Source organism: Equus przewalskii, chromosome 10, assembly GCF_037783145.1.
Source record: "Equus przewalskii isolate Varuska chromosome 10, EquPr2, whole genome shotgun sequence".
NCBI lineage: Eukaryota > Metazoa > Chordata > Mammalia > Perissodactyla > Equidae > Equus > Equus przewalskii.
In genome coordinates, this window is record NC_091840.1 from 14,413,594 (window position 1) to 14,437,933 (window position 24,340).

Below are 24,340 nucleotides of genomic sequence, written 5' to 3' on the forward strand. Positions count from 1 at the left end.
TTTCTTCAAAAACCCTGGTTTCAACTGGCATCCAGGGAAAGGAGGCAAGATACTAATCAAACTGGAGTAGGGATTCTAAATAAAACCTGCCACCCAGAATCTCATGAGAGTGGGGCTCTTCTTTGACCCCTTTCATTTTCACCTTATCTGTAGCATCTCTCCAGGCCCTTCCCACTGAAGCCCATGAGGGGAGGGAATCAGAGGGTGGGGAGAGAGAGGCATTGGAGAAAAGATGGAGCCTATTTTTAGGCTTGTTTTGCAGTCATGAAGTGTCATGTTCTTCCCCACCATGGCTGGTGGATTAATTAGGCTGTGCTGGCAGCTGCCAGTCAGGGAGGGTTGCCAGCTTCTAACCGTGATTCCGCCTAATGCCTAAGTTGATTTGCACGAGAGAACAACGTTTCTCATGCTACGTGGCTCTTGCCTTCCAGGACAACCTCTCTTGGCCTCCAGTGGCTCTGGATAGGAGAGAGTACAGCTTCCCTAAGCCATGAATCCTGTTTAACAGGATAAGAAAAGCCACCAGCTGGTCACTTTACCTATCAGCTCATTGGTAAAGCCTTGTTGCCATGGCTTGGGTCTTTCTCTTGCATTTCCTCTGCTCCCAGCTCTCCCAGCTCTGCCAAGCAAATCAATCCCATTTTCCAGATCTTGCCTAAAGTAAGAGCTCAGTGCCCACAGCTCGTGTGGCTTTCGGAGAGCCCACTGCCCAGGCAACAGGTCATAGAGAAAGTGTCAGAATCAGAGATTCTTACCTGAGAGCTTATTTCCATGCTATTCTGAAAGAATCTTCATGGTCATTGACTTCTGCACATTCAGAGACAATCTTCATTCATTCAGGAAATATTTATTGAGCACCTGCTGAGTACCAGGCACCATTCTAGGTGCAGGGCATGCAGCAGCGAGCAGAACAAAGATCCCTGGCCTGGTGGGACTTGCATTCTAGTCAGGAGTGACAGACAGGACACAATAGCCATACTTTATAAGAACAGTATATATTTTAGAATATTTAGTCTTAAATATTCTATATAAATATATATTAATATGTAAATATTGAATATAATATAAAGTATATTTAATTCATTAATAAATAGTATTTTGCATATCTACTGGAAAAAGTAGAGCATGTAAGGGATTCTTCCCAGCATACCTTGCAGTCCACGCTATTCTATTCTGTTCCCATCTCAGTCCTTAAGAGCATGCCAAGGGTTCTCGTGCTGCCAGGAACTCCTGCATTCTGCTCCCTCAACTGTTCCCATGGGAAATCGCAGAAACAGACTCTTTAGGCCTGGTTGGACTCTTAGCATCCAGTCAAGCATTCGCTGCCTTGGTTCTGCCCCACTCCTGACTGATGATGTTGACACATGTGGCTGCCCCCTGGGTGCCAACCATGTCACCCTAATGCTATCCAAGCAGAGCATACCAAGAACCTGCACAAGGCAGGCCTTTTCCCCAGAGTCCCAGCACAAGCTGTCCCATTAAGTAGGGAGAGTGGTGGTGGCGTCTAAGTTCAAGGAGCTCCCCATGGGTGGAACCCTGGCACCCCTGCCTCTCACCGGTGATGGCTCTAGTCTGCATCTCTGCTCATTTCTTTGCTGCCATATAAAGAATTATATTAAGAGCAGAACTAAAAGACCAGCCAGAACAACCATTAAGAAGAGTAAGTGAATAAATCATAGCAGCTGGAGAAGAAAGTTCAAGACCTCAGAAATCACTGTACATAGAACTGGATAGGAACAATTGATTATTACCAGATAATTGTCAAAGGCCAGGTTTGGGCAGAAGCAAGAAACAACCAAAAAAAAAGTCAGAATATCCATCCTGGACCAGTGGGAAATGAGGTTATGAAGGTAGCCAAGTTCTTTTTAAAAATCACTTAAATGAGCGGCAGTAATTTGAGCATAATCTCAGCATAGACAGTGGCAAGTTTCAAGTCTACTGTGGAGGAGAAAATCCTGAGTAAAGCACCGTTTTCCTGAACTCAGAAGGACTGTCTTTCCGCTGGGAATGTTTAAGCCCAAAATTTCCAGTTAAGACTGTCACAATTCTGATCCCTGTTGAGAAAATGAAATTAGACTCTATTTAGACCACATTTGGCCTAATGATGTTCAGTACCTCCTGGGGCCAAAAATTATTCCCAATTGAGCATAAATTACAAAGTGAGATTAGATATCAGGGAGAATCTGGTGATAATCTGGATTGTAAAGTGCCAGAAGCTTCTAATGGAGGGACGGTTTAGGTTTCAGTTCCAGAAGCTCTTTATGAAATAGATCAACACTCTGAACCTGAGACCAGTTTGGACTGTGTCTGCCTATGGGACCTGCTTATCAGATCAGTTGTGACTTAGGGAAACCTGGGGAATATATGAAAAGGTTGCAATAACTATATCCACCTATGTCCAGGGCCAGGTTTCTCAACCTTGGCACTGTTAATATTGGGGCCAGATAATTCTTTGTTGGCGGGGCTGTCCTGAGCATTGTAGGATGTTGAGTAGCATCTCTGGCCTCTACCCGCTAGATGCCAGCAGCATCCCCACCACCCACCCTCCCAGTCATGACAACCAAAAATATTTCCAGGCCTTGCTCAAGTCCCCTGGGGGTCCGAATCCCTCGCTGCTGAGAACCACTGCTCTAGGGTGACCAACTGTCCCAGTCTGCCTAAGACTGAGGAATTTAGCATGAGACTTTCAGTGCTAAAGCCAGGACAATTCTATATAACCCAGGACCAGTTGGTCACTCCACTGTCAGTGATGTGTTCTATTTCATAGTAAAGTTTAAAAGCAAGAAACCAAATGTTTTGAAAAGTCTTTCTTTGGGAGGCATTGATAAAGGCATTTGGGAAAACGTATCATTCCACCTCAGCACATTTCCTGATTCTGGAAAGTCTTTAGAGTTCTGACCGTCTTTTTCCTCAGTGCCTCTAAAGATGGGCCATTGGGATGTTTGATGCTGGCCAGGGAACCAAGAGGACATGATTCAAACTGTGCCATCTTGCTAGAAGAGAGGTTCTTGCTTGACACCTGGTAATGAGTTTGAGTGACAGACTTCTCCTTAGAATTGTAGGCTGTGTGACAGTATACATCATAAAAGTGACAGCAACAGTGGGGACTAATTTAATTCCATTTTCCTTGCAGCCCTGATAAATCATTGCTGCAGGGAAAAATAAATTTTACTTTCTCAGACAAAAACGATTTGAATAACGATGTGCTCTGAGGAATCAGGGACTGAGAGAAGGTCTGTTAGTGGGCTTAAAAATATTTAAATAGCGTGTCATGAAACTTGTTGCAAATGCCCCCTGCGCCTGGCCTGGTATGTGACATACCAGGAGGGCCTCCTTCCCGGACTGATTAGAAGAGCATAAAATCGTACAGGCCATCTTGTGTTTTTTAGGGTATCTCATGGGAAAAGGTAACTGATTAGAGTGCTGCGTATCCTCCATGAGTTGGTGGATGAAACAGTTAAGATAGTGATTCTAGAGTCTGGAGTCCTGACCATTTACAAATAGGAAAATTCTCAATGTGAATGGAAAATTGCCAGTGATTTTCATCTTCCTTCCAGAAAATGATTGTTGCTTAGGAATGTGGTTCTGCTGGGAGGTTTTTTAAATGATACAGAGAATGAGTTATGGAGGGAGGAGGACCTGGGCCCCACAGTGCTGTGCATGCGGAGCCTAGTGCATCTGGGTGGGGCACTGTAGACGGAACATCTCTCCCCGAGAGGACAGTGGAGAATGGACCCTAATCCTTGTAGGGAAACATGTACTTTGTCTAAGCAGAACAATGCCTAACTTACTTTAATGAGAGTCTACCATCCTAGCTGCAGTCCCTCCAAACCACAAGAAAACCACTTGCCTGTGAGTAGAATCCACGTCTTCCTATACTACCCACGGGCATATTGCTCTGGGGTGTAGGGGCAAACGGGGAAACCCAGGAGAAGTTTTGCTCGTGACCATTTCGTGCAGGCAAGCCCACTGTGATTTTCCCACTCTTGACGTCAACCTCAGTTGCACTCCAGCTTCAGCGACTGAAGGAATAAATCATAGGCAGAAGCTATAAAAACCCCTGTCAGGAAGCAGCCCCTTCCTTGGGAGCCGTGTGAACGTAAGGTAAATGAGCAGTTACTGCAGAGATGATTTCATAGGAGTGAGAAATTCTGCACTCGAGCAGCAAGGAGAATTGTTATGTGAATTATAAAACCGCTCCTCTCGCTCCTCGCAGCCCACCTGGGAGCGGTGGTCTTCGTCTGACACTCACCCAGCTTCGGGGAGCTCTGATTTCCCGTTTGTTTTGGCCCTGATAAACAGCCCAGAGCTTTGGGCTAGGTCCGGCCAGCCATTGAAAATACTATTTGTCTTTTAAAAAGCAGGGCCTGGATCCTGTCAGAAATAAGAGAAACAATTGGAGAAGACATACAAGGTGCACAGTATTTTACTGGCTGTGGTTGTCATTTCAATTTCACGTCCAAGAGGAGTTGGGTATTTGGGGTTCCATTAGCTTGATGTCCCCCCGCTCCTAGTTTTCTCAGCTTGGAATTCAAAACTGCCTCTCGGTGTTCTTTATTGCCAACACGCAGCCCTCAGGAGCGGAGAGTCTGCGTCATCTCTGAGTCTGATGTGCTGCTAGACATCCGCGTCCCAGACACTTAGCTGTAGGCACCAGAACAGGAAAGAACAAAATGGTAGGATCTGGAAAGAGAGAAAACCCCAGGCTATAGTGCTGGTGGGAAGTAAAATCATGCAGACATATTTAAGGAATATATAATACTATATGTTTAAATAGTATTTAAGGAATTCTCTGGGCCTGTGCTATGCTGTAAAGTTTGCCTCTGAAGGAAAACGAAACAAAACTTAATCAGTCCTTGGATTACAAAGATCTTGGGACATCTGCCCTTGGGTTTTTCTTGTTCTGAGAATTTGTTTTCTGCAAATGCCTGCCTGGGTCCCTGCTTCGGAGGAATGGCTCTGTCACTGTATGAGTTTCCCAGAGCTGCCGAAAACTGGGCAGCTTAAAACCACATAAATTTATCCTCTCACAGTTCTGGAGGCTGTAAGTCTGAAATCAAGGTGTTGGCAGAGCTGGTTCCTTCGGGGCCTCTGATGGAGGATCCTTCTGGGCCTCTCTCCTAGTTTCTGGCTTCTGCTGCCATCCTTGGGGTTCCTTGGTTTGTAGGTGCAGCCCTCCAACCTCTGCCTCCATCTTCACGTGGCCATCTCCTTCCTCTCTGTCTGTCTCTGTGTCTCAAATCTCGCTCTCCTTTCTCTTAGAAGGATACCAGTCATTGGAGTTAGGGCCCACCCTAGGGTGATTTCATCTTGAGATCCTTAACTTAATTATATCTACAAAAACCTTCCTTTCAAATAAGGTTACATTCAGAAGTACCAGGGGTAAGGATATGAGTATATCTTTGGGGGGACACAAGTCAACCGACTACCATCGTCAGGGGGCTATATTTTATTCCTCTTCATATATCTCAAGTTGCTACTTGCTTTGCTAGAGTCCATTTACAAAACCTCACTGAGATGAATTGTTAAGCTGATTCCTGGCTCTAATATTTGCCTCCCCACCTCCATGTTCAGGCTTAAACATCCCTTCGTATTACTTCTGCCATATCACTCCTAGGAGACAAAGGCCAGACTGGCCAAACCCTCCAAACGTGACACTCCCAGGCACTGAATTCTCATGTCCTTGCAAATCAAATCAAGGAGGACAGGCTTACAGTCCTATGAGGCTCCCTACCCCAGGCTGTAACCTTCTGCCTTCACACGTAGAGCATATGAATATGCACAGGAAATGATTAACTATGGTGAAGACCAGAGACGTGGGGAAGGGGTGGCAGTGGAGAGAAGAGATGCCTCAGAACTGATTTCTCCAGCAGTCAATTTATCCAGAAAGACAGGGTAGCAGAGCAAGGCTCTGGACAGACTCTAATTGTTTTTTTTCCTTTTTTGATTTGTTTCCTATTAGCAAACTGCCTAGTTGGGCTAGAGCTGTCGTTCCCAAAATATTTTACGTCACAGAGAAGGCTTGGAACTATTATCCCTACACGATTACAGGTAAGCCCTTCGTATAACCAGCATGTCACATGCAGCACTGCAAGCACATGGCGGTAGTCAACTTTCATGGATTTAGGGTGAATTATCCAAGCAGGGACTTATGGGAGCCCCATAATATCTCCCCAAACCCTTTGCCTTCATATTGTTAGGTCAACGCTCTCCCTAGCAGGGGGTGGTAGGAGTTAAGCTAAACCATTCCGTATTCCTTCTTAAAGCAATTGTAGTAAATAGCATATGGAGGGGAAATGGGAAGCTCTTTCTAGTGACATTTCTACAGGTTTCATTATCCTTCTTTCTCCCTGTTTCCTCAATAATCTCCTAGTAATTTTGGGGTGTGGTTTGTTTATAAGCAAGTTGTTTATTTTGACTTGTTTGTTTTACAGCACCCCATCTCCCCTAAAAAAACCCCAAATGACTGTAATTTATGTAAAAGATTCTTTTGGGTCTCTCTGCCTCAAACTACTTCCTTTGCAAGTGGATAATATGAAAATCTTTAAGATCACTTTCCCTCTCACTTGTAATAGAGTGGTAATAACCTCTGACACTGAACTAAAAACTGTGGCCAAAAAATTTAGAAGGCTTGGTTCCTACCCTTGAACATATGAAAATTCGAGATCCCACTTGAATATCATCATAACAAGCCCTTCTTATTGGCTGTAAAAGCTGCTTTTCCACTTAAAAGATTTCCTTTGTGGTTAGTGAAATGCCCTACTGGAATTATTAGTCTTTAATTCTGCTTTTATAATGCCAGCTCTTTGGTTTTTAATTAGCCAAAACCTATAGGCTAATTGAATCTTGTCTTACAGTCCTTATCTGCCCAACCACAAAAGTATCATATGAAAGAGTTTTAAGAGCAAACATGGAGACATTCAGCATTTATGAAAATTAAATTTTGGAAGGTTTCCTTACTGCATTTTTAATAATTATAATTCGTCAGTATTTGTTAGCTCTGTGGTTTTATATTGCTTATAAGCGTGGTCTAAATTATCATTTTGTCTCTCTCTTTTTTTTCCCTCTTGTCCAAATGAACATCTGGGACCAGAATACACAGTAAGTTTTATTTAATCATTTAAAAATATTCAGCCTAAGGTCAATGGAGTAAGTGGAACTTCCCTTGTATGTCTCATCTCGTCAGTGTAATAAAAAAAAAATAGGGAAATAATTCAGAATCAGATACTTAAATGTAGGCTATTACATAGTTATATATAATGGAATAGCTTGAATGTTCTCATTTGTTCAAGAACATGAATGTTAATTTAAAATGCCTTGATAGTCACTTTATATAATTAACTTTTACTTGTAATTTTAAATAGCTTGACTGCTCTGCTGGTGATAGTTCACTGTAATAGAAGGACAGTTTCTAGAAACGTGATATGGAAAAGACAATGGTAGTTATGGATGGAAGGTGGGGCTTACACTTGCAGGTTGTGGTCTGATCCCTTTTGGAGAACGTTGAAACTGGAAAGACATGCAAACTATTTTACTCAGAGCTCTGCATTGGACAGTCTTGGTGGCTTGATAAAAATAATTTAATTTCTTCCTATCCTAAGACCCTCTAGAATCATTACTTACACTAAAAAATGGGACCCTATAACATCATTGTGTCATGGTATTTTCATTTGGATCATTTTCCTCAATGGCCAGTGGGTCAAGCTGTCATAACAAGGAAATGGTTAACTGAGCTTGGATGGAGTTGAGTTTTTGGTCTTAATCAAACAGCCAAAGGAAAGAGAGAGATGGTGAGAGAGAAATGGAGGAAAATGATTGATCACGTCCTTAGCGTGGGCATCATGGTACCTTGCACATAGTAGATGTGCAATCGCTAGTTATTGGATGACAGAATAAACGCATGAATCATAGGTAGATACATCATCCTAACAGATACCATGAAAGTGTCACAGGCTTTGGAGTCAGATAGGCCTGGTTGTCTTCTGGCTCTGCCACTTACTGGCTGAAGTTCTTAAGTGAGTGACCCTCAGTTGCCAGTTCTTGAACTCATGTTGGTCCTTAAGTACATTCGCACCTGTTCTCTGCAAAGTAGAAAAAAGTGGAATAATATTCAAAATTTTTCATAAAATTACATTTATTCCACTTAAAGAACTGTTGATAATTATGTCCCTCATTCTTGGGTATTAAAATGTCTTTTCTTTTATGAAATGATAGGAATATACATAACATTTTCTCCGAGTGTCTAACTTCAAAAAAAAGGGCAATTCTATTGCAAAATACAAATTTTACATTTAGAAGTTAGGGAACCACTGCTCTAGAAAATGCAGCTTAACTTCTCTGAACTTAAGTTTTTCATCTCTAAAATTGGGATAGTCTCCCTTTCATAGAGCTGTGAGTAGAAGGACTCAATGATTAATGCTGGGGTTTGAAGACTTTTTCTATAAAGGGTCTTACAGTAAATATTTTCTGCACTGTGGTCCAGTCTCTGTCACTGTGAAAACAGCCATGGAGGCTGTGTAAAGATATTGGCATGGTTATATTTGCCCGGGCAGCAGGCCAGATTCAGCTCCCAGGCTATAGTTTGCCAACCACTGATCTAATGTATAGAAAGCTGTCAGCACGTTGCCTGTAGATAGCTGGCAATTAAATAGCTCCTACCAAACTGCGCCCCCCCCCCCACCAACCCCCCCGCAACCCCGTTCCTTTGCTTCCAGCAATTGCACAGTTATCAAGAGGAAGACTTTGGAATCTTTTGAATCCTGCCTCCATTAACAATTCTGCAAAGTGCTTCCCTTTAAGCCTCCATTTCTCATCTGTAAGTGGGGAAGATGTAGTAACTATCTTGTAAGAGTGATATGAAGATTATATTAAATAATCCATGTGAAATCTTAGCCTAGTGCTTGGTACATGGTAAATATTCAGTAAATGTTCATTGTTATTTATTTTGCAATGCTGGAAGCTGCCATCATTAAAATGGAAGTCCTATGGGCAAATAAATGAGAATATATCTTAGTACCCTTCAAAGCAGACTAGCTCCAGTTACTAGACCAGAAGGTACTAATTGCCTAGGATATTATTTGATTTTATTGATATCTGACGCTATCCCACTTCCCACTTTGCTGAAAGCTTGCGCATGGACTTTTCTTTTGAAATGTAATCAATAGCTACAGGGACAAGAGAATTCTTGTCTCAATAACTATACAAAGGCATTTATTTGCCTGGTGAACCTTAGAATTAGGTCACCTTGTCTTGACCCAAAAGTGATGGCCTTTATTCTCCATAATCTCGTGACAGTACCATGAAATGTGAGGGTGATTAACAGAGAAATGAAATCTGAAAATGTTTAATGATATTGTATTCATTTTTAAAGAATGTTATTAAAGTACTAAGATTTTGAAAACAATGCAACGGAATGAAAACCATAGTTCCTGACAAAGCCATCCCCATGGGAATGCACATCCTAAGGCAGCCCTCCCACAGAAGCCTTTCCCGCCAGCCTCCATTACAGTGGTCCCCCCGTATCCATGAGGGATACCTTCTAAGACCCCCTGTGGATACCTGAAGCCACAGATAGTACCGAACCCCGTATATATTATCTTTCTTCCTAGACATATGTATTTGAGATGCAATAGCAATACCAGCAGGATTTTTTTTTTCTTTCCTCAGAATTTCACAGATAGAAGATCCATTCCTAGCATAGATCTTAGCAACCTCAGCATACCATTTTTTTTCTTTCTTTATTGAGTCAGGAATTTTCACCTTTTCACTTAAAGGAAGCACTTTACTGCTTCTCTTTGGCATATCTGAATTGCCAGCGTCACTGCTCTTGCACTTTGGGGACATTATTAAGTAAAATAAGGATTACTTGACACAAGCACTGTGATACCATGACAGTCAATCTGATAACCGAAGGCTACTAAGTGACTGATGGGTGGGTAGTGTATACAGCATGGATCCGCTGTATACAAGGAGATGATTCATGTCCCAAGCGAGATGGAGCGGGATGACACAAGATTTCACCAGGCTCCTCAGAATGGCGGGCAATTTAAAACTTAGCAATTTTTTATTTCTGGAATTTTCCATTTAATATTTTCAGACTGAGGTTGACCACAGGTAACTAAAACTGAGGACAGCGAAACCAGGGGTAAGGGAGGGGGCTACTGTACCGTGACCCTCGATCTCCTGCGCCAACCCTGTGTAGTCCACGGAGGATTTCTTAGGGACTCGTGGCCCTTACTTCCGACCAGCCTCTGCCCCGAGTTCTCCTGTGGCTCTAATCACACAGTTCAGACTTTGAAAGGAACATAAATTATTTTATTTCTGTTTGAGAAAATTTGGGGACAGAACATAAAAAAGAAGTTAATTATGGTTGCATAGTTTCACACTCACCCCCTTCTGTTTGACTCTAAGTATTACTTGATATCTTCTAGGCCCTTGTTTTTTGGGTCAACTTCTCCCTAATCCGATCCTTGGGATGGTTTCCTGGGGCTGCCATAACAAAGTGCCACAAATTGGATGGCTTAAAACGACATTAATTTATTGTCTTACAGTTCTGGAGGCTGGAAGACTGAATCAAGTTGTCGGCAGGGTCCTGCCCCCGATACCTGTAGGGCTGGAATCCTTTGCTTCTTTCTGGCTTCTGGTGACCCAGGCGTTCCTTGGCTTGTGGCCGCACAATTCCGATCTCTGCCTGTTTTCACGTAGCTGTCTTCCCTCTGTGTGTCTCTGTGTCTTCACATGGCATCCTCGTCGCTGTGTCTCCTTCTTCTTCTCCTAAGGACACTGGTCGTTGGATTAAGGACCTGCCCTACTCCAGTGTGACCTCATCTTCTCTAATTACATCTGCAATGACACTTATTCCAAATAAGAGCACATTCTGAGGAACTGGATTAGGACTTCAACATATATTTGCGGGGGGGGGGGGGGGTCACAGTTCAATCCATAACACTGTCTTTCAATTTAGTTAATTGTCATTTATTATGTTAACAGTCATTTATTAAGCACCAACAATGTGTAAAACATCATGCTAGAAGGCATCATTGAGCAATGGCCCCTGCCCTCTGGGGAGTCATCAGCAAGTCATAGGATTTTCTGGAGGCAAGACAGGCCAGGCCATCGTTCAGCCCAGGGGAGAGGCTAGCACCAGACCTGCCCACTGGCTACATGAGCTCTGAGCAGCACTGACAGCAGAGGTTCAGACCAGAAGGCAGAATGAATGGCACTGGGGAATCCAGCCAGACAAGCAATTGCAATGTGAAAGGAAGGGCCCTGTGCTCTGGATTGGGGCCTTGAGCTTAAGTGACAGGGCTATAGTCCCCAAGAAGGGGTCCAGGCAAGAACAGGACACGGCCATCTTACACAGGTTGCTCGATCATGAGATGCTGGGGTGATAAAGTTGCCAGCTTTAGCAAGTAAAAATACAGACTATCCCATTAAGTTTGACTCTCAGATTAACAGCAAATAGTTTTTAGTATAAGTATGTCCCAAATATTGCAAGGAATATACTTATACTAAAAGATTGTTTGTCTCATATTTTATCTAGCAATCCTTTGGGGGGAGGGGTGGCAGTGGGGCAGAACTGGTCTCAGAGACTAAAGCACAAAAATCTGATCATAAGAACAGTGCACCTTGGTAGGCCAAGGGGAAGGGAAGACAAGAATTGTAGGACTCAGGAACCTGTCCTGCAGTTGACGTGCCGCATTAACGCTCAGGCCAATTGAATGACCCATCAGAGCAACTGAAGTGCTCCTTCCTCAAGATTGGGTCAGGAAGTGAAATGGACTGAAGGGAGTTGGGGAAAATTAAGGGAGAGCGGACGAATACATAGCTGTCAGTATTTCAAGGAAGACCTGTGCTAAGTGTTACAGTTACAATGCAAACAGAGGATTGTGGAAAGGAGAGAGAAGTTCTGCCTGGGAGAAATACAGGAAGATTTCCTGGAGAAGGTGGGATTTGACTGGTCCTTAGGGACAGTAGAACTCCCACCTGCAGATGCCTGCTCTGTCTTAGCTTGAACTGCATAACAAAACACCATAAACTGGGTGACTTAAGCGCCAGACGTTTATTTCTCACAGTTCTGGAGACTGGAAGTCCAAGATTAAGGTATTGGCTGGTTTGTTCGGATGCTGGTGAGGACCCTCTTCCTGGTTTGCTGACAGCCATCTTCCTGCTGTGTCCTCACATGGCAGGGAAAAAGAAAAAGCAAGCTCTCTGGTCTCTTCTCAAAAGGCCACTAATCCCATTGTGGGGGCCCCACCCTCATGCCTCATCTAAACCTAACTAGCTCCCAAAGGCCCCACCTCCGTGTATCAACACATTGGGGGTTAGAGCTTCAACAAATGAATTTGGGGAGGAGGGACACAATTCAGTCCATAGCATGCTCATTCCAGGCCCAGTGGGCAGGTGATGTCTCTGGATCTTGGCCACCTGGACACATGGAGGCCAGGTCATGCCAGCTTTGGATGTGAGGGCAGGTCTGGAGTTAATTCTCCAAAAGGAAGCAAGATTTTTTCGCAGCTAGTCCACTTTAATTTTCCATCCCAAATATAGCACGGCTTTTCTTTCCGTCCCTCCAGTGACTGGGGGATCCGAGTTTTTCTCTCTGTGGCTGCAGGTGCACCCATTCAGGCCCACAGTGTTCACTTTGAAGCTGCCTGTTCTTAACTCGGACTCAGCCGTGTTTTCATGCTCTCTGCCCACGACAGGCCGGGGAGAGGACCCCACTTTTCTCTCTCACTGCAAGGTCTGCTCCCAGGATTTATGACAGACGCTTTCAATAGTGTTCATCTTTTTTCCTGTTTTAAATGCTTTTTTATTGGCTTCTTTATCCCCTGATCCATTAATCCTAACTACCTCTTCTGGACGTCATTTCAAGCCCCATATTTCCTGTTTTTGCCCAAAAGCAAACCTTCCCCAATGCCAGACTTCAACTGGGGTCACCACACCCGCCCCTCCCTCCCCTCAGGGAGGCAGAGGGGCTCTCAATACTCCAGACAGGTGTCTCTCCCCGTAGGATTAGCCCAGAGCAATGTGTGCCTGTTCCTAGGGTCCCCTTGGTCTTAGATCTGACTCTCCAGCCTGTTACGGAGACCTCATGCTGCCCTCATTTATGATAAAACCCAGCCCAAAGCACTTTCTGTTTAGGGTCATCTAGGGCTTCAACATTATCACAATTATCAAGATGCAAAAGCTTTTTCATCACTGTGAGTGACTCTGTGTGTTTAGTATTATGTGGAAACACCATGTGCCCAGGAAGTTGGAAAAAAATATCTCTAGTTGGTTATAGGAAAAACCTTAATTATACAATAAACAAAGAACAACACGATGACAATTTTCCAGAGGACAGACCATCTAACCAGTTCTTCAAAACCTGCCGGTTCTTCTGAAGTTTGTCAAGTCACAAAGGAAGGTGCCCAAGCAGAGACTGGCTGCCTTCCAAAGTCACTGATTTTGTTTTTCTAGGGCTAAAAAAAGGCTGTGCTGGAGTATGAATATAATTCAGCAGCATCGATTCAGCCTTGGTAGTAATGAAGGGGAAAAAAAGAATTTTTTTCTCATTTGTAAGAATTTGAAAACTGAAGCTATAGTGTCTATGGCGGTGACCTAGAATGCGCCGTGGCTAGATCTTTTGCTGCCATGACCATCCCACTTACCCCAACATCTTAACAAGAATCGGCAGAAGAGGCAACGACGATTGCGAAGCACCTTTCTCTTAGAATGGCTGGCCATTACCAAGGAGCAAAAGTCGTAGTGGGCTATTCAACGTTATCCAGTATTTTAATTATTTAGTTGAAAGAGATAGAAAAAATAAAATGTAACAGACTAGGGAGAAGGAAATGGTTCTGGAATGAACCTCAAACGGTGTGGAGCCACAATGAGCCATGTCGTTGTTAGGGTTGACTTAGTGGAGCCGGGAAGAGGGTCAAGCTCATGGTCGGGACTGGATCGTCAGTCACCCAAGATGAACTCGGGTTGTCTTCCCAGCAGTGGCAAGAGAGAGATTGAGGTATTTTTCTGAAAGCAGCTAACTGTCCTGGATAGGAATTTCACTCGCAATCTTGGCCTCGTCAGCTTCCCCGATAATTGAAAGAGCTGATAGGTGCTGTGTGTTCAGACTGCTGACCTGCATTCCTCTCAAGCCCTCTCTGCCTTCTTAAGCACAGAATCCCAGCCAAGGGGAGAAGAAACCACTAAATCACGTAACTGAGAAATAGGTCCAAGTCCAGGGAAGGTACATTATTATATGAGAACTCTAGGATTGTTGGAAGGAAATTAGAGGACAATCTGGCCATCTCAACTACGGTGTAAGCTAAGAGAATGAAGGTCTCTAAGTGTTCCTTCTTTGTGGTCATGGAGGCAGAGGTAGGGATGGCGGTTAGATGATTAGGAAATAACCTTGATCTCCACATCACAATTAACCTTGAATATCCAGAGCAATACATAATTTTGGGGGGCAGAGGGAAGTATCCCTTCTTAGAAATGGGAGTGCATAGGCTGGGGCCTGTAGAGACCAGGTCAAAGAAACAGTCCTCCAGCTGAGAGTGCTAACGAGCAAGGCAGCAATTAGGCACAGGCCGGAAGAGGACTCCCACAGGGAAAATGCTTAAAGTCTGTGGAGACGTGGGTCATGGCATGAGGCTGGTGCCATAAATAGAGTCGAAAGGACCAAGTTCAAAAATCTTCAGGGTTCAAGAGAATTTAGATGGAAACAGTCTAGAGCCACTTATAACTATCATCAAGATGGTACAGTCAGCTAAGTAAGGGAAACACTGGGTTCTACTGAGTTAAATAGATTTGGTTATCGCAGGACTTCTCAGAGCCTTACTGTTCTAATGTACATTGTGAATCTCCAAAAGTGAGTTGAAGTATGCACACTTCCCACATTCGTTTGTCCATGGGACCTCGGATTCTGTAAAGCCAGTCTTCTAAAACTCAGGGAAGCTCCAGAAGCTTCTCTTAGAGTTAGAGCCATTATGTGCCCACGAAATAGGCCAGTGGACTAATTCTATTTCAGTAAATGTTACTTCTTAAATTTCAGTGGGCTAATATGTTGCCTGAAGATTACAATTACTCAATATCAGAGTTTTTTGAAGAACTCCAACAGTAATGAATTTTTTTTTTTAAAGAATCAGGTGACACAGAACCTCTAGGTTCCTTTTCAAGCAAAGTCAGTTCTGTTAGACCACACAGCAAAGACACCTGAGCATTGAGATGACAGTGAGCTTGTGCACTGAGTTATTTCAATTTAGAAAGCGAATTGGTTGCACGGATGAACCATTGCAAACCAGCTTGTTCACAGAGGTGACTTGGTGCTCGTGCGGGACTAGAACTTGCCTCCACATCTCAGCAACCCAGTCGATTGGCGCCTGGTGAAGCGGGACCCTTGGAACAGCCAGTGTTGTTTGTCGGGTTATCCCATTTCCATTTCTAGCTGTTCCCAAGCTCTTGTTCGTTCTTCAAAGAAAATTAATTCAGCCATTTTTGGGGGAGAGAGCAGAAGATAAAATGTACCTCTCTACCATAACATAGCATTGTTAAATTGTTTGCACCTTTTTAAACACGACTCAGAGTGACCTTACAGGGGGCAATCATCACAGAAAAAAATGTCTAAAGGAATTTTCGATAGAAGATTTTACTGGGAAGTTTTCCTTTGTTGTTTTCTACTTTGCACCTGTGGTGCTGAAAATTGGATTTCTCTTCTACAGTTTATTAACGCCTATGGAGTTGGGTTTAGTTCAAGTTGGTAAGATCAGAATAATACAACTCGAACAATTTTGTAGGGCAGGTTTCTTTCTGTAAAAATAAAATAAAACACAACTCTGGATATACCGAAATAGTAAACTTCAGTGATTAAAGAAAGTGAATGTAAAACTGCCCAATGTCTTTTAACCTTTCTGATCACTGATACTCTGAACTCCATGACAGTGTGCAGTTGACTGAGGAATTTCCCCAGCTGGTTAAGAAAGATGATTCTTCCAGTTTTTAACTGAGAAGGCTTGCAATCTGCAAGTTTCCTCGCAGGCCACATGCCAGCCTCTATTTGGGAAGTCACTCTGATTTGTTCCCATTTTTATTACTTACATGCAATTCTTTTTCACTTGATGTGTTCTGTCTGTCTCTTTAAACCTTGTCCAGCCTTTTATTGTGTGTAGCTATCAGTTTGAGCATCCACTGCTTATTTCTGCCCTGACGGGTCCAGCCCTAGATTGTATACAGAACCTGAATTTAGTTTTCCTGCTCGATTTTCATAGAAACGTCATTAATAAACCATGCCCCGTTGAGAAAACATACCTTCATTCATGTCGTTGCTCCCTCTCCCTCCTGGCCTTGCTTCTCCGGTGAGTTGCTGTTGCTCAGCATGTCAGAGGACAGGAAGAGGCTCCATCGATGAATGAACTAATGAATTAACAGAAGCCTCAGGGTAGGGCGCAGGCTGATGAGAAGCAGCGGAGAGGCTGACATTCATGTCCTCGCTGTGGGCTGGAATACTAGCAGCTGTTTTCTGCTGTATTTCCATGCTCTGCCTTCCACACCCTCCCTTCCTCTCATCCTCCCTCGCTTCTCTTTCACATCCCACCGCTCTTCCTGGCCACATTTTTCTTCCTATGCAGCCTCTATTTGGGAAGTCACTCTCTGATTCATCCTTTTCTCTATTATTGACATGCAATTCCTTGTCTCCTCTTTGCTTTAAAATTCTACTTTTTAAAATCTCCACTTGAGTTCCTGTTCTCACTTTTCTGGAACAATCTTCTTTGCAATTTTTTTCCAACTACCCTGTCACTATTACCACTCATGCTATCTATGTGTAAAGGCAGATGTGGCCCTTGGAACACAGAACAACAAAGGAAACCCAGTATATCCCCTTATTTCCTTTGCATCTTTCCCTGAATGATGACTGAGGTTCTGAGTAGATAGGGGACAGCCAGACATACACTTTCTTGAAATTGGTGTATATAGTAAAGATCTCCCAGGCAAAACAGAGAAGTTTATATATGTATATGTTATCTTCCAACTATGGGGCAATTTTTTTGTCAAAATGGAAAGATAGAAGTTTCCTGATGAAGAATAAGGAAAATTAAAAGGAACTTTAAGATCTAGGTGCCTCTCCATACAGATTCACCACCCGTAGGTTCCTATTCTACAGACAGCACAGTCTCCAGCCCCAGATTCCTGAAACATAATAAATCCTAAACTCTAGACCTGCTCTCACTAGCCCCGTGGAACATTCTGGATATAAGTCTCCTGTTGGTGAACCATGGAAACCTTTGCAAATCCAGTTTTATTAATGATCCCATCTCAAGCTGAAATTCCCTGTATGGCCTTGGCGTACATTTAATATGATAATATAGAATATCGTACCAAAGAATCAATGTCTTCAGGGGAATTCCATTAGAGAGAAGGTCAAGTCTATATAGAGTTTAATGTTCATTGATAGCAGAGAACACATGTTGCGTGGAGACAGAACAAGATGACCAGAGAGGAATGCGTTGAGTTTCAGATAAAAGCTAAAAGGAAATAGTCTTTTAAAAGCCTATAAATACTGCATCTACCCTGTCAGCTTCTCAGCTCTTGCACTTAACTTTTGTGATTCCAAGCCTCCTTGGCTTTCAGACGTGGAAGGATCCTGGCTGATGACCAGGAATAAAGTGTTGAGTTAGTGGGCTCAATCAGCAGTTTTCAAACTTTCCCTCTCTTGGTCCAGGAGGTGCCATGGACATGCCTCACTGGCCACCATGTCACTGCATAACATTTTATGTGAAGAAGGAACCCTGATGCCATTTAAAAAATGATTTGAACTACTGAACTATATCACCTCTCAGATCCAGCCTCATTCAGAGACTCCATGAAGAAGTGTGATATATGAGACAGGAACCATTTGAAGCCAAGATTCCCAAACTTCCCGAATTTGCGCCTTCTCCATCTACTTAACAACGCTCTTTATAGTCCATTCCTCTTTAAGTTAAAGGGGACTAAAGCTAAGAGAATTTTTGGAACATCTTATGACTTCCATTAGAGATAATATAGTTACTTTGGGATATCATTGATGTTTACTTTTTTATGAGATTTGAATTTTTTTCTGCTTGCTTATTGAAAAAGATGTTTATTGTAAAATATAAGCATTATAAAAATGTATATTACAGAAAATAAAAGGGCTCCATAATTTCCATTTCTCTCCTTGAGAATATTTTGATGTCTGTTCTCCATTTTTTCTGTGCGTATACTAAAATACCTTTTTTTCTTTTTACAAAAAATGGGATTGTCTTGTTTTACACTTCGCTTTTTAAATAGCTTTGGAGTCCACCACAGTGTACTTAACCAACCTTCTACCAGTGGACTTTGGGTTGTGGCCATGTTTTTTATAGGACCAATAATGTGGTAATGAACATCTGTTTATTCATAATATTTTTTTCACACCTGAGAATTCATGCTCTTTGTGGAGTTCTGGGCAGGGTTTTAAAGCACTTCCACAGCAGGAATTAACTTAAGCTGTCAGATTCAATTCAATTTTTGAAAATGATTGTATTTTAAAGGTAGTAGGATATTTTGGCATATATAGGAATCCCGCTGTGAATTTCTTAAAAGAATAATTATTTCCCAAATTTATCTTTCTGGTAACTCCTGCTTTTCCTTCTTTGGGCTTGTTTGAAGTAGGGCATAGCTATCATTTGACAGATGCACACACACACATATCTTCTCTGCTCTCAGTGGCCACAGGACATACTGAGGTGCCTTAGCCACCATCACCTCTGGCTGAGCACTCGGCTCCACTAGAAACGTTCATGTACTTTCTTAATACTCAGGAGGCAGCAGGATGTGGGGTTACAAGCACAAACCTCAGAGCCAGACAGCCTGAGCTACACCCCAGCTCCATCATGTAAATGTTATGTGATTTGGGGCACACTGTTCAACCTCTCCATGCCTTTGTTTCATATCTATAAAATGGGTATAACAGTTATATATCCCTCATAGTCCTATGAGGGTTAATGAGTTAATAAATCAGTTATTGTATATCAAATACTTGGAACAGTGCCTGATGACAGTAAGTACAATATCAACACTATTGTCATTATTACTTCACTGTTGGGTCATGTCCGTTTGTCTCAGACTGGATATGAGGAATGGTGACTGGTTTCCTTGGATCATCATTTTGACCCAAAGGTATTCCACAACTTCCCGGGATTAAGAAACACCTGGGCGGTAATAACTGTTGGTAAAGATGTGGAGGACCTGGAACCCCAGACACTACTGGTGGGAATGTAAAATTGTCGGACACTTTGCAAAACCATCTGGCAGTTCCTTAAAAGGTTAAACATAGGTGACCATATGATCCAGCAATTCCACTCTAGGTATGTACCTAGGAGAAATGAAAACTTATGCATGCAAGAAGTTGTACAAGATTCTCCATGGCAGCATTATTCATAATAGCCAAAAAGCAGAAACAAATGTCCATCAACTGATGAATGGATAAATTAAATATGGTATATCCACATAATGGAATATTATTCTGCCATACAAAGGGTGCCAAGTGAGAGAATCCAAATACAAAAGACTACATGTTATATGATTCCATTTATATGTCATATCCAGAATAAACAAATCAGAGAGAGAAAGTAGATTAGCGGTTGCTTGGGGAGGTGGGAACGGGGACTGACTGCAATGGTACCAGCTTTTTTTAGGGTAATGAAAATGTTCTAAAATTAGATCATGGTAATGGTTGAATATACTAAGGAATGGGTGAACAATATAGGATGTGAATAAAGCTACTTTTAAAAAGAACAGAAAAATCAGGTCCTAGTTCAAGAGTAGGCTCCAGGACTCCACCAACTTTCTGAAAGCAAGTCATCAAGAGAGGGGCCTGGAATCTGTTTTTAGTAAGCCTACCAGATGAGGTATCATAAAGTAGGTTTTAGGAATACATACTGTTAGAGTATGATGTTTGTTTTACTTTGTAAATTGGTATAGGGCAGCCTTAATACTCTTTAGCTTACAGATTTCACCATGGGCTGGGTGTTATGGGAGTACAATATGATAGTAATGATGATCTTCAAAGTGAATGGTGCGTATTTTTCCAGAAGTCTTGCCACTCCATGCTTTGGAAGTGCAGACCCCCTAGAGAGCTTCAGCTCATCTCCCCTGGCCCATTCTCTCCAGCCACCATCTCCTCCCCCTCTGCAGGTGTGGAGACGGCAGTGAGGGCTTCCAGCACCACCCAGAAACTGACTATGAAATTCCCAGTGTGTTAGCCCCTTTCTCTTTAAGACTTGCTTACATTTAGTTTTGTTCTCGTAAGTGTTTGCCATAGCAACCCTAATCAATCACTAGACTAAAAATAGCTCTTTCATTTTTCCAAAGCATGTCTGTAGTGAATTGAAAATTCAGCTCTGCCATGCATTTTGCATGTGCTGCTTTCGTTTCCCGACACTGAATCTGGGCATGCTTGTGTCTGGAAATTATTCTTACAGAAGCCCAGGTATTTCGCTTGTCTTTCCTGGCATTCTTCTTCCTGACTGCAGATTCCCCCATCACTTCCAAAAGATACAAGTACGTGCATTTAAATATTCACCAAACAACCATTGCTTTTCTGCACAGTAGGTTTTAGGTGCTAGAGATTTCACAGGTACTCAATGATCACTTTGCAAGAACAGGTTCATCACAGTGGATGCCATTGCGTTTGGAAGGCAAATTAAAGATGCTCAGATACTGGGTACAGAGGAAGCTCGTCATGGCAGGGAGCGGATGACAGACTCTTCTGGCTTGAGAGGATCTAAGGTAGAAAATCAAAGAGGAGATGACAGGAGATCTTTTGATTTATTTCCCTGATTTCTCCATGACACTGTTACTATTTTTAGGGAGTTGAGGGCAAAATAAACCCTGGATGTAAGAAAGTGAATATTTGTTGTAATTCTCCTGGCCAAGCTACTCTCCTAGTCAATAAGAGAGAGTGCGAGAGAGAGTGAAAAAAAGATTTTTCATGAGAAAGAAGATTCCAGATCTGGAGTGGGCTCAGGGGAGGAAGGAGCGCCGGGGAGGGGCTGAAGTGACTCATGATGTCCCCTGGGTTCCGGAGGATGAGGGCACTTCATGGCCTCTCCCCTTCCTTCATCACTCTGCTTTAGAGTCACTGCCCCAACCCCTCTGCCTGGAAGCGGGGTCAGCTTGTGGGACCCCTGGGGCTCCCAGATGCTGTTTTTTGATGCTATTTCTTAAGCCTCAGTTTTTGTAATAAGGCTGAGTGAATAAGACATAAAGCTTTCAGATCTAGGTAGGAAGAAAGTTCACGGAGATCCTCGTGGTATTCCTGTTTCCCTGTAGGAAGTTGGCAGGGAGTGGAGGAAAGCTGAGAAGAGCTGAGGGGAGAGAGCCCCTGCATAGAAAAAGGAGCTGCCAGGCCTTTAGAAAAGGAGGACAGTGAGGGGTGGACCTGGAAGAGATGACGACATGTTCTCTGCAGTGCAGCAGGTCAGAAGATAGGGTGAGGCCGGAGGAGCCCGAACCTGCTCTGTGGCTTGGCCACCATCCGTGTCATCGGAAGGAACAATCAGGTGTCCTCCTGTTGCTGCCGTTCCAGCAAGCTTACAACCTCCCAATGCATCCTTGCACATACACAGTGGAGGGTCTCCCCCAACCTCAGCTCCATTTTCTCCCCCATATAGGTCGTGAGAGTTTCATGGGGAGGGGTACAATGGCTTGGGCCAACATTTCTCAAGTATCTGTTCTGCCAGACACTGACTGGCCTTGGACATTTGTTATCTCACTTAAACCTCGTCCCACAGCCTTGAGGTTGGTATTGTCTCCATTTTGTGGATGAGGAAACTGAAGCTCAGAAGGACTAAGAAATTGGCCCAAAGTCACACAGTTTGTGAGAAAAGAAGCTGGGGTTTGAACTAAAGTGTATTTCACTCCCAAACCTGTATTCTTTCCACTGAAGCACCATACTTGCTCCCTGTGGGCTAGGTGCACGCTGCTGCATCTGGACACCCAAGATGGCAAGATGGTAAGCTTAGGGGTGTCTTTTACTAGCAAATATCACCGTGGGCAATAAGTGGCCAATGACAAAGCAGATGACATCATAGGTGGAACTATTAAGCTGGAAAGAGTACAAATTCCCCATTTCCTTGGACATGTTCACACCTCAAAGTGAGTGATGCTTTACTCAGATGAGAGTGAAATGGGTGATTTGAAAGGGAAGCAGTGGTTGGATTCTTGAGGTTGGCTGTTGCGTTGGTTTTTATTGCTGTGTAACAAATTTCCCACAAACTTAGTGACTTAAAACAACACAAATTTATTATCTTAGAGTTTCCATTGAAGCTGAGATTAGCTGGGTGCTTGCTCAGAGTCTCACCAGGCTGAGATAAAGGTGTTATCCAGGATTCCAGTCCTTTCTGAGGCCCAGGGTCCTCTTCCAAGCTCATTGGTTGTTGGCAGGATTCAGTTCCTATGGTTGTAGGACTGAAGTCTGGTTTTCTAGTTGGCTGGCCTCTGGGGGTAGCTCTCAGCTCCTAGAGGCCTTCCTCAGGTTCCGGCCATGTGGCCTTCTCAGACACGGCTGCTTACTTCTTGGAAAGCAGCAAAAGAATCTCTACTTCTTCTAAAAGGAAGTCTTGTGTAAGGTAACAATCTGCTCACCTTGGTAATTTAATCAGAGGAGCAGCTATCCTGTCATGTTCACAGCCTGCCCACACGTAAGGGGAGGAATTATACAGGGTGTATATACTGGGAGCTGGGAATCTTGGGGGCCATCTTAGAAATCTGTCTGCCATGGGTATTTTAGTCTTTCCCTCATGTTGTTGTGAACCAAATGAGACTTTGAACATTCAGTGTTCCCAAATGACCGTGCCACAGAGAGCATGTGCTATCCCCTAAAGATTCTGACACAGTTCCTTGGGTGAGGGGAATTCCATGTCACTGAAGGAACCATCAGGCATGTGGGAGGGGGAAAAATGCACTAAGGGAATAACGCACAATTTACGAAAGTTCAGGCTTATAAAGTGGGGTGCTCCCTTCTCCCCCTGGATATTTGAGAATGACTAGGTTAGATGTATATTCCCAGCTTGAGCAAAGCCTTTAGTCACAGACGGCAGACCTGAGCAACCTTAAAACAAAGGAGATTCTTTGACACCTGAAAGCCTGGGGTGGCCGTGACTTAGGCCATTCCTAAGGGCAGCAGGGTTTCGGGGAGAGATCCTTTGGTTGGAATAGTATTGGAGCTTATCATCTGGTTGTTGAGCCAGACACATAGACAGCTAATTGTGATAATGGAAAAGGAGATGAATGCTGTGGCAAAGGTACAAACAGAATGCTGCCTGCACACATGGGATAGTCATTCTGAAGTGGTATTGGGGATGGTCTGTGGGTAAGACTTAGGAGGGAAATTTCAGCCTGAGGGGACTGTGGGCCAAAAAATACAGCAGCCGCAAGTGTTCCAGAAAATGGGAGATCCATAGGATGAATACACGGCAGAGCCAGAAAGAAAATGAGGGTCAGATGTAGATGACTCCAGGTCTTCTCTGTAAGGAGGGAAGCGGAGCCAGCAGGACCTGGGGCTTCCTTGGATGTGATGGGTGAGTGTAGTGGGTTGAATAGCGTCCCCTCAAAAATCACGTCCACTGGAACCTCAGAATGTGACCTTATTTGGAAACAGAGTCTTTGCAGATATAATTAGTTAAGGACCTTGAGATGTGAGATGAAATCGTAGTAGATTTAGGGTAGGCCTAAACCCAAGAACTTAGGTCTTATAAGAAAAGAAGAGGACACAGAGAGAAGGTGATGTGAAGACAGACAGAGATTGCAGTTATGCAGCCACAAACCAAGGAACACCTGAGGCCACCAGAATTTGGAGGAGGCAAGGAAGGATTCTTCTCTAGAGCCTTCAGAAGGAGCATGACATTGCAAACCCTTTGATTTCAGACTTACAGCCTCCAGAACTATGAGAGGATAAATTTCTGTTGTTTTAAGCCACTAAGTTCGTGGTAATTTGTTGCAACAGCCCTAGGAAACCCATACAGTACAGAAGAACATTTGAATTCAGTATGGACCTTTCCAGTTTAGTGTGCCTGTAAGATCCTTGTCGGGGCTGGCTGATGGGCAGCTAGACATGTGAGAAGAGCAGTTGGAGTTAGAGACGTCAATTTGGGAGGCATCCATAAAAATTGGTCATGGAAATGTCAGGAGCAGATGAGATCACCAGGGGAGAGGGTTTGAAGCAAGAAAATAGGCTGGAGGGCAGAACCTAAGGGACCACCTCCGTTGAAGGGGTGGAGGAGGGAAGAGAAGGCTGAGAAGGAACTGCTGTTCAAGACGGAGGGATTGCTCAGTCATATCAAACAGTGTAGAGAGTTCT

The 24,340-nt window shown here is 43.4% G+C and overlaps 1 protein-coding gene across 1 annotated transcript in view; it reads left to right on the forward strand.

Moving 5' to 3' along the window:
* Positions 1-24,340, forward strand: part of PITPNC1 (phosphatidylinositol transfer protein cytoplasmic 1) — a 235,275-nt gene that overhangs the window by 123,105 nt on the left and 87,830 nt on the right. The window contains exons 3-4 of the mRNA XM_070561537.1: positions 5,963-6,051; positions 7,094-7,101. Coding sequence (XP_070417638.1) covers positions 5,963-6,051; positions 7,094-7,101 — 97 coding nt within the window. The remainder of the gene's footprint in view (positions 1-5,962; positions 6,052-7,093; positions 7,102-24,340) is intronic.